The sequence below is a fragment of the Carcharhinus amblyrhynchos genome, chromosome 19 (assembly GCF_965287045.1).
Source record: "Carcharhinus amblyrhynchos chromosome 19, sCarAmb.v2.hapA, whole genome shotgun sequence".
Lineage (NCBI taxonomy): Eukaryota > Metazoa > Chordata > Chondrichthyes > Carcharhiniformes > Carcharhinidae > Carcharhinus > Carcharhinus amblyrhynchos.
Window position 1 is genome coordinate 35,235,592 of NC_137342.1, and position 11,406 is coordinate 35,246,997.

General features: G+C 44.2%; 1 protein-coding gene across 2 annotated transcripts in view; it reads left to right on the forward strand.

The window, feature by feature from the left end:
- Positions 1-11,176, forward strand: part of rbm28 (RNA binding motif protein 28) — a 40,353-nt gene extending 29,177 nt beyond the window's left edge. For both annotated transcript variants that reach the window (XM_080207578.1, XM_080207579.1), the window contains exons 18-19: positions 1,226-1,343; positions 1,951-11,176. In XM_080207578.1, coding sequence (XP_080063704.1) covers positions 1,226-1,343; positions 1,951-2,082 — 250 coding nt within the window. In that variant the 3' untranslated portion in view covers positions 2,083-11,176. The remainder of the gene's footprint in view (positions 1-1,225; positions 1,344-1,950) is intronic.
- The last annotated feature ends 230 nt before the right edge of the window (positions 11,177-11,406 follow it).

The following is an 11,406-nucleotide window of genomic DNA, read 5'->3' on the forward strand; positions in this document are numbered from 1 at the left end:
AGTCTGCTTTAGTCTTACAACCCTCCGAGATAGCTGAGCTCCCCTGATTCTGGCCTCTAGGGCATCATCCATTTTATTTGCTGTAGCAGGGACAGCCATGCCTTCAGCTGTCCAGACCCTTAGCTCAGGAGTGCCTTTCCCAGTGTAGGATTCTCTGCATCTACACTCTTCCTCCTTCCTTTAAAATGCTGCTTAAGACCTCTCCCTGCTCAAACTCTTGGTCACATTTAGTTGCTTATGCTCCCGTGAGATTTCTTTAGCTTGTTGACTATGTTAAAGGTGCTATATAAATGCAGGTTGTTGTGCAAAGACCAATAATACCTGGAATGTCTCGCTTGTGCTTTGCCTGAATTACTGATGTTGGTGCCCTCTGGTGGCAGTTGATAACATTGCAGCCACAGCTTCTGAGGGAATGTGCTCCAGGTATAATTCTTCCCTCTCAATTTAAACAGGATCTTGCTGATGCCCCAGATTTTGGACACCCCTCCTTGAATGGAATAAATGCTCTTACATGCCCCACATTTCTCTGAATTGGATTGGTGTGTGGCTGTGGGGCAACCTGGGTAGGGAATAACTTGAGGAAATCTCACCCTGCACCAAAACTCAGCTGCACTTTGTGCTTTTCTGTTGGAGGATGTGGGGTGAAGCCAGAGAAAGAGCTCTGTCACCTTAACACACACACACAAACCCTACGGTACAGAAGGAGGCCATTCGGCCCATTGAGTCTGCACTGACCACAATCCCACCCAGGCCCTACCCTCATATCCCTACATATTTACCCCATAATCCCTCTAACCTATGCATTTCAGGACACTAAGGGCAATTTTTAGCATGGCCAATCAACCTAACCTGCACAATTTTGGACTGTGGGAGGAGACCGGAGCACCTGGAGGAAACCCACACAGACACAAGGAGAATGTACAAACTCCACACAGATGGTGACCCAAGTCGGGAATTGAACCCCGGTCCCTGGAGCTGTGAAGCAGCAGTGCTAACCGCTGTGCTACCGTGACGCCCAAATAGAAAATTAACCCCTTGATAGAATCTTTTTCAGCTGAAGTTGAGGTGGAGTCAGTCGGTTGGAGATGGGTGGCCATTAATGTTAACCCAGCCAGCGATGCTCAGGTCCCATTTAAAAATTAATTTAAAGAATCTTGTCCAACAACGATAACCCACAGCACTCACTGATGTTAACCTGAAATGTCTGAATTGTTTCTTGTTCCAGAAAGCGGGATAAAGGGAAGCAGCTGCAAACACAGCCCAAGAAGGTGAAGCGGCATCCAAGCCGGGCAGACAGAATGAAGAATAACATGGCGATGAAGCAGGCACTTCCCAAGAAAAAGGTGAAGGACCGTAAGGGATTGGGGAGGGGTGAGGCTGCAGGGAATAGAGGTTTGTGTGTGCTGGGGAAAGAGACCAGGAAGAGCCCAGGGTTAGTTGATGGCCTCCATTGTATAAGGTGATCTTTGATGTAGTGCTGCGTACAGTCCCTGGGTAAAGAAAGGGGATTTAAATCAGCTGGAGTTCTCTGCTCTCCATTCTCCATTTGAGGATGTACTTCCACAATCTGGCTTGACTATTACAACCTCCGCTATCAAATGTACTGCAGCACTCACTCTGTCTGTGCTCATCAGCAAAAGAGGCAGGTATTGGTGCGGGTTCAGGGTTGGGAAACCTTGCTGGATCGTGCTGTCATTTCTTGGCCCGAGTGCAGGCTTTCAGTCGAGGTAGGGGAGAGGCACTTGGAGGGTAGAGGGGAAGCACAATAAGTTTTCGGTGAGTATGAGGAATGGACTCTGGCTGGATTCCTCACTCTACCCCAGGGGTGCTGAGGCCTATTGTAGGCTTGAACAGAAGGTTCATTTTCTTGTTTACAAAATATTTCTAAGGGCCTTCAAATATTTTCAACCCTTTTCAAATAAAATAAAAATTCTCCTTTCAAACCCTAAGGACTCAAAGGCTGACAAACGGCACAAGGAAGAGAAGAGGTTTAACTCCCTGGTCGAACAGTACAAGAAGAAACTTCTGGGCACAACCCCTGCCTCCTGCCCCATCAAGAAAAGCAAATGGTTTCAGGATTAGAGTGGGAGCTAGCGGCCTGGAGGCCCCCCTCAGACTGACAGCAGAATCAACATGAACCCTATTTTAAACTAACCGCGGGCCCAATCTTGGCCTCACCTTAGACTGACTGCAGAACCTGGGCAGTGGCTCAGACTAATCGTGGGCTGGACTTGGACTCTGCCTTGGACTGACCGTGGATCCAACATGGGCCCCACCTCGGACTGACAAGCGGACCAGCCTGGACCCTGGCTTGAATTGCAGGTCCTGCACAAGAAATCTTTTATTGCCCCAACATTAGGAGCCCTGTGTTAGTGGAATTCTGCAGAGGTCAGGAGATGGTCTGCAGCATTGTGCTTAATGTCCTCACAGTTCACAAAGATGGCCAGCTCAGTGCGAGGGGAGCTGTCATTGTATTGAGGGGGTTTTACTGAAGAATGCGGCATAACCTGGAGGTTTGAGGGGTGGGGATAGATGGAGGTGGAGCGCATGTATTTGTTGCAGGTATTTCTGCTGTCTGCTCTTGTATCTTTGACCCCCTGTCCCATCCACTGTTGAGTTGGAAGTTGCTGGGGGTTGAGGTTTGGTGTCCGAGCTCTGTAAACCCTTCAACATCGTAACAAATAGCTGCCTTCAACTTTGTTTGTTTTGAAGTGAACACAATGTGGGGAGGGAATTGTTTTAAATGCGCAGCCACAGCCCCCTTCCAGTAACGATCTGTCATTTCTGGCTCCCCAGCTTTGGGTATTGTTCCCTGCAGCTGTTTAGATGCGGATTGAGGAATCCCTGAACCCAATATGAAATTTAAATCTATGTTCCCTTCACTCCTGTAAGGCCCAGTTTGTGAATGCTGGTGCTCCAATTTAACTTCCCCTCCTAACAGTAACAGGGCTATGGGAGGAGCAAAGTGAGATGGGACAGAGAGGAGGACGAGAAGGAGGTAAAGAAGTTAATTTTATTGTGAAAGAATCCGTGGAATTGCAGTTAACTTCCATTCAAACAGAGGTGAACATTCTTGCATCCTGACTACTGGTGACATGTACCTCTCTGTGTGAGGGTGGATTTGTAAAGAGTGAATGCCTTTCACACAAAAGTGTCATTACCAGGCTGTGTCTAGGGCAGCATTTGCACTACCCTTGGACTGTTAAGTGCTGGCTTGCACCTTGCAACATCCTTGGAGTGAATCTGTCAGGCACCAGCCTGATGGCAGGATGACGTGATGAGACTACCTGGAGTTAGATCAAATCCCAACTCCAAAGCTACTTTGCACGAGCCCAGTTGTGTGTGAATCTGAGACTGCGTTGCAGCTACCATAAGTTGCAGTGTGAGTGTGATTTAAACGTACAGTTTCATTCTTTCTACAATACAAATTATTAGTACATTTCTACATCTTGACTGGTCTGTCGTTGCTTCATTCTGGAGATAAGATTTGTCACAACAGTGAGAAGGGGTTGCTATTAGAATATAAGAAGGTTTTCCTTTCTCCGCACCAAGCTCAATGCACTCTTTACCCCACTGTCTTTCTGAAAGTGGCTGTGCACCCAATTATACCAGTCTCCTTCTGCCTGTCCAGTGTCCTCTCTTCTTCCATCTGTTGATTTTTCTCTCTAACTCTCCCGTTGACTTTTACATTTTTCTCTTTGGCATATTCCTTCTGGTTATTCAAATGTCATTTTTCTGAGAGCTGACCTTTGAAAACACACAGTGTAATAGATAAATTCTTAAACCATGTCCCAGTCTGTAATATGAACAAGTCCTTGTTATTGTAAAGCTTGACGCTGGCTATGACTCCTTGGGTTATGGCAGAAAGTGCCTTTATTTATTTTTCTTGCTTCCCTGGTGCTGAGTGGCTCAAATTGTCACTGTGTAATGATGTTACTCAGATTTTTTCCCTTCCCTCACTAGACTTCCGAATAAATAAACAGTTTAACGTGGAATAGGCCTGATCTTAAACCGCTTAGTCACAGGCACACATTAGATTGTGCTGATGTGACTATGACAGTTTACACCCAACTCGTCAAACCCTTTAAGGTTCGTTAAAGTCGACAAGTCCCCAGGGCCTGATGGGATATACCCCAGAATCCTGAGAGAAGCCGGGGGGTAATTGCTGGGGCCTTGAGAGAAATCTTTGTATCCTCACTAGTTACAGGGGAGGTCCCAGAGGATTGGAGAATGCCAATGTTGTTCCTTTGTTTAAGAAGGGCAGTAAGAATAATCCTGGTGAGCCTTACATCAGTAGTACGGAAATTATTGGCAAGGATTCTTTGAGACAGGATTTATTCTCAGTTGGAAATAAGTGGATGCATTAGTGAGAGGTAACGTGGTTTTGTGAAGGGGAGGTCGTGTCTCACTAACTTGATGGAGTTTTTTGAGGAAGTGACGAAGATGATTGATGAGAGTAGGGCAGTGGATGTTGTTCACATGGACTTCAGTAAGACCTTTGACAAGGTCCCTCAGGGCAGACTGGTGCAGAAGGTGAAGTCGCATGGGATCAGATGTGAGTTGGCAAGGTGGATACAGAACTAGATCAGTCACAGAAGACAGAGGGTAGCAGTGGAAGAGTGCGTTTCTGAATGGAGGGCTGTGACAAGTGGCGTTCCTCAGGGATCAGTGGGACCTTTGCTGTTCGTAATATATATAAATGATTTGGAGGAAATTGTAATTAGTTTGGTTAGTAAATTTGTGGACAATATAAAAGTTGGTGGCTTTGCGGTTAGTGATGAGGACCATCAGAGGATACAGCAGGATATAGATTGGTTGGAGACTTGGGCGGAGAGATGGCAGATGGAGTTTAATCTGGACAAATGTGAGGTAATGCATTTGGAAGGTCTAATACAGATAGGAAATATATAGTAAATGGCAGAACCCTTAAGATTATTGATAGGCAGAGGGATCTGGGTGTACAGGTATACAGGCCACTAAAAGTGGCAATACAGGTGAAGAAGGTAGTCAAGAAGGCATACAGCATGCTTGCCTTCATCAGCTGGGCACTGGGTTTACGAATTGGCAAGTCATGTTGCAGCTTTATAGAACCTTAGTTAGGCTGTACTAGTGTTCAGTTCAATATAGTGTTCAATTCTGGCTGCTACCAGAAGGATGTGGAGGCTTTGGAGAGGGTATAGAAAAGATGTACCATGATGTTGCCTGGTAGGGCAGGCATTAGCTATGAGGAGAGGTTGGAAAAGCTTGATTTGTTCTCCTGGAATGATGGAGGTTGAAGAGCAACCTGATAGAAGTCTACAAGACTATGAGAGGCATGGACAGAATGGATAGACAGAACTTTTTCCCAGGGTGGAAGAGTCATTACTAAGGGTCACAGGTTTAAGGTGTGAGGGGCAATGTTTAAAGGAGATATGCAAGGCAGGTTTTTTACACCGAAGGTGGTGGGTGCCTGGGGGAGGTAGTGAAAGCAGATACAATAGTGACTTTTAGTGACTTAGTGTCTTGACAAATATATGAATGGGATGGGAATGGAAGGATATGGTCCCTGGAAGGGTAGGTGGTTTTAGTTTAAGTCGGGCAGCATGGCCGGTGCAGGCTTGGAGGGCCGAAGGGCCTGTTCCTGCTGTGCCGTAATTTTCTTTGTTCTTTGTGACAACAAAGCACAGATGGAAAAACATCCCATCTAACCCAGTAACTGCACATACTGTGTACGATGTGTGTTCTTGTGTATTCCATCCTATTCATGACACGCGCTGTATATAATCTTACCCCTTGTACACCCTATCCCTTTAACCTGTATACACGAAGTAATCTGCTCCATCCTGTTTCACATCAGGAAACATTCTGCAAGTATTCCCCCATCTCGAGGTAGCTGCAGGTTACTAATACCACCTACATAATTCACTCTTGACCAGTTATCTGCCTCCCAGCAGTCATCCTGTTCCCTAACTGATTCAACAGATGATGCAGGTAAATCCATGATGCCATATTTTGAGTTGTCCCAGTGGCCTGACTACCATTCCTCTCCAAAGGACCACTACAGGAAACAACTGGGTGGTCGTTCGCTTTGTGATATTTGCTGCAATGAAATAGCTGGTGCTTTATCTCCATTGAACCTTCAGAATAAACATATTCACTTGAAGCCCTTGGAAACATTTCTGATTCCAGATAAAGTTCATCCCTCAGTCTGTCCTTCCCAAACCTTACAGGATACTTATTCAACTCCAACTAAATGCTCCCAGGCTGATAAAATGCAGCAGTTAATGGATCACATAAGAACTATTTAACCTGAATGAGGGCATGAATCTGTAATTGAAGAAATTCAAGCAGGATCATGAGATTTCCTCTGCATGGCAGGTCAGTTACCAGAGCAGACTCCAAGCCAATAAATTAAAGATGCGCCAAAAACATTGGCTAAATATCTGCTTGGGATTCCCTGAATAGGAAATTGGATCAGCATAAATGATCGTGGATAGGTGGCAGCCTCACCTCTGAGTCAGAAGGTTATGGGTTTAAGTCCCACTTCTGAAACTTGAACATAAAATCTAAATTGATGCTTAATATGCAGTACTGAAAGGGTGCAGCGCTGCCAAATGTCCAGTCTTTTGGGTGAGACGCTAAAACTGAAGTCTGGTCTATCCACTAGAGTGAATGTCAAAGAACCTATGGCACTATAATGAGAAGAGCTTGGAGGTTTCCCTGGTGTTTTGGTCAGATATTATTTATTTGTTCATGGGATATGGGCATTGCTGACAAGACCTCAATTTATTGCTCATCCATTATTCACCTTTGTGAAGATAGGGTGAGTTGCCTTCTTGAAATTTACAGTCCATTGTGGTCAGTGCAGACACGATGGGCCTAATTCAGCCCATTGAGTCTGCACCATAGTGGGATTGTGATCCCACCCAGTCTCTATCCCCATAACTCTGTGCATTTACCCTGCTAGTCCCCCTGACACTAAGGGCCAATTTAGCATGGTAAATCTAACCCACATGTCTTTGGACTGTGGGAGGAAATCGGAGCACTCAGAGGAAATCCACGCAGACACAGGGGGAACATGCAAACTCCACACAGACAGTGACCCAAGCCAGGAATTGAACTCAGGTCCCTGGAGCTGTGAGGCAGTAGTGCTAACCACTGTGCCACCGTCTGCCCACAAATTATATGATCTGGTGTAGTTACATTTACCGCGTTACGTCACAGGATTTTGACCCAGCAACAATGGAGGAACAGTGATATTGTTCAAGCCAGGATTGTGTATGCCTTGGAGGGGAACTTGCAGGTGATGGTGTTCCATTGTGTCTGCTGCCCTCCTAGGTGGTAGAGGTTACAGGTTTTGAAGGTGCTGTTGACAAAAGTCTTGGCGAGTTGCTACAGGGCATCTTGTAGGTGGTGCACATTGCAACAGGACTGTGTAGGTTGTGGAGGGACTGAATGTTTAAGGTGTGGATTGGGTGCCAGCCAAGCAGCTTGCTTTGTTCTGGATTATGTCATGTTTCTTGGATGTTGAAGTTGCACTCAATCAAGAAAATACAAAGTTTTCCACCGTACTGCAAATTTTGCTTTGTGTTGTGTGGAAAGGTCAGAAGATGCATTACTAGTCCCAGAGTTGCAAACCTCTGATCAACTCTTGTGGCCACTGTATTATGTGACTGGTCCAGTTATGTTTCTGATCAAAGTGGACTCCAGGGTATTGAGGTTGGGTGAATCCACAGTGGTCATTCTGTTGAATGTCATGGGGAAATTAGAGATTTTCTGTCTTGTATGAGATGGTCGTTGCCTGCCATTGTGAGTGTAAATATTACTTGCCACTCATGCCTGAATGTGAGGTAGGTTGTCTTAATGCGAACACATTAAATTGAATGTGCTATGAATGGAGCTGAACACAGCAACCATCAGAGGACTTCTCCATTTCTGATCTTATGATTGAGGAACGTCAATGGTGAAGCATCTGAAGTGGATTGGGACATTACCCTGAGGAACTCCTGCATCAATGTCTTGGTGCTGAGATGATTGGGCTCCAACGACTATCTTCCTTTGTGCTTGGTATGATTCCAGTGGAGAGTTTCCTGCCCATTCCCACTCCTTTCAATTTTCCTGCCCATTCCCACTCCTTTCAATTTTCCTTCGATTCCTTAACACTGCACTCAGTTGCTGTCTTGTCAAGGGCAGTCACTTTCATGTCTATTGGTCCAAACAAGGACAAAATGTGGTCATGATAACTGAAACTGAGTGGGTCTAGTGGACCTGCCTTAAATTATTGTCTTGAAAAAAAGGACCTGATTTAGTCATGAAATTGGTGGCCTCATTTCCCAGACTTGGTTATCAGCTGTAACGTGCTTTGGGATATCACTATAAGGTGCTGCATGAAAGCATCACAATTCTGGATTTGCCTTTAGAGGAAGAAGGGGCATCGGACTTTTGTTCATGTGTGCAGTGGGTTGGGCTGTAGAGTCATGGAAGTTTACAGCGTGGAAACAGGCCTTCGGCCCAACTTGTCCATGCTGCCCAGTTTTTACCATTAAGCTAATCCCAATTGCCTGCATTTGGCCCATATTCCTCTATACCCATCTTACCCATGTAACTGTCTAAATGATTTTTAAAAGACAAGATTGTACCCACCTCTACTACTACCTCTGGTAGCTTGACCCAGGCACTCACCACACTCTGAATGACGATGTGATTGTGTGCATTGGATGGTGGGATTGATGAGTAGAGTGGTTGTGTTGCACCATGCTTCTTGAGACACCAGGACAACATTTGCCTAGGCCCGATCCAGGTTAAGGAGAATAGTACTGTGAGTTTGCGTGTAAAAATAACACAGGTAATTAAAGTAAGATGTGGAAAGTTGCCTCAATTCCCTACAGGGCAGTGAGTTGGAGCCACTCCCTCTGCAGCTGGATCTTGTGGTGCACCCCATTCATTAACCGCAGGAAGAGACACCTCCTTTCGCTTTTATTCATACATTCCAAATACATTAGATAAATGATGTGGGCCTTTTAAATCTTACCTACACCACTGTGGGCTCCCACACAGCCACTAAGTTTTAATTAATTGCAATAACATTTGTTTTGTTATTAAATCATAACTCAAATGGAACCACACCCTGTAAAATGAGTGTTCCCACTGAATGTGTTCTTCTAAAGTTTCTTCAAAACTTGAGGACCCAGCCTATTTTTTGTCACTTTTTGGCCTGAATTTTGAGTCACTCATTCTTGCAGCCCTGTGACTATGCTAACGTCAACACCACTTTGAAAGGCAGCCAACAAATGATGACCAAAACATTGAGGGAGAAAATAACATGTGTAAACAAGCAAGAAATATAAAAACATATTGTAAACACTTCTACAGTGTGTATGGAGGGAGGTGATGGTGTGTTGGTTTTGTCACTGGACTAGTAATCCAGAGACCCAGGGTAATGCCTTGAGGACTCGATTCAGTAAAAAAAATTGGAATTAAAAGTCTAATGATGACAATTGTCATAAAACTTATCTGTTTATCCACAGTAATGTGTTTGACTCATAAATGCCCTCTGGCCCAGCCAGCAATGCCTACGTCCCATGAATTTTTTTTCAGTGTAGAAAGGGTGAGTTGCAAAATCAGTGTGGATCCATTAGAGGCTGAGAAATGATAAGTTATAATCCAGAATAATGGTTGATATTTTGTGTCAGGCTGCACAAAATGGAACAAAAATAATGGGAAAGCAAGAAATCTAATGACAAAGTTGTAGTAATGAGTCATAAATAAAAGTGATGGAGGAATTAAGTGGACTAAAAATGGACAAGTCCTCTGGAATTGAAGGGGTTTTCATTCTCGGGTTCTGGAATAAGGTGACTGCAGAGATAGTGGATGCACTAATTGTGATCTTTCCAAATTCCCTAGATTCTAGATTGGTCCCGGTGGAGTGAAGTGCAGCAAATGTAACACTGCTGTCTAGGAAAAGTGTTCTAAAATTTATTTATTAGTCACAAGTAGGCTTTCATTTCAATCCCCTAGTTACCACAGTCCTGCACCTGTTTGGATACACTGAGGGAGAATTTAGCATGGCCAATGCATCTAACCTGCACATCTTTGGATTGTGGGAGGAAACCCACAGAGAATGAGCAAACTCCACACAAAGAAGGACCCAAACTAGGAATTGAACCCGGGTCCCTGGCACTGTGAGACAGCAGTGCTAACTATGCCACCATGCTGTGCGAGGAGAGAAAATAGAACTGCAGGCCAGTTAGCCTACATCAATAGAGAATAAAATGCTGCAATTAATTTGTTAAGGAAGTAGTAATAGGGCACTTAGATTAAATAAAGTCAATGTGGGTTTTAATTAGGGAAATTTGTACTTTATTTTGAGGGTGCAACTAGCCAGGTGGATAAAGGAGAAACAATACATCATGATATATTTGAATTTTCAGAAGAGATTCTTTAAGCTCTTGAATTTTGAGTCAAGAGTGTGATTATTTAGCACTGATGAAAACTGGGAGACATAATAGTGTGGAAGCGTGTGTTTGTATTAAAAAAAAAACAAATTTAATGGTGAATTAGATTGGGCTTCAACCTGAATTGAGTGAGGCCAACAGAAACCCACACTAAATTTTTTGAAAAATTTGAAACCAAAGTCAAATGATCAGATCTGTGGATATGAATTTCAAGACCTGAGGCAGGAATCAGGTGAGCCTGTTGACAATTTCTTAAGATGGAAAATTGCAGTCAGAAAATGTAAATCTATGAACACAGTCTGCTAGATTTGATTTGATTTATTATTATTGTTGCGTGGGACAGTAATTGGGTACAGTGGTATTGTTTCTTGCATGCTGAACAGACAAAGCATACCATTCATATGCAACTCTTTGTAGTTTATTGCAGTCTTGGTCAGAGCAGGAGCCATATCAAGATGTGATACATCCAGAAAGGATGCTTTCAATGTGCATCTGTAAAAGTTGTTGAGAGTCATTGCGAATTTCCTTAGCCTTCCGAGAAAGTAGTCATTGGTGGGCTTTCTTAACTACTTAACTATAGCGTCAGCATGGAGGGACCAGGATAGGTTCTTGGTGACCTGGAGACCTAGAAATTTGAAGCTCTTGACCATTTTCACCATTGTGGTCTGTGGGTTAGAAAGTCTAGGATCCAGCTGCAGAAGGAGGAGTCAAGCCCTAGGCCGCAGAGTTTGGAGATGACTTTTGTAGGGATGATGGTGTTGAAAGTCATTTGGGGTTTTATGCACCCTGAAGTACAAAAAGAATCGACTTGAAAGGGAAAGCTCAGTAGTGCAGTTTGTAGAAGTGCCGGAGCAGATGATGCCACAAGTAGATGGAGATGCTACCTACCCAAATGGTTGGCTTTCAGTTAAGTAATGAGAAAGGCGGCAGGGCTACTGCAGTGAAACAGCAACAATAAAATTCACAGTAAGCA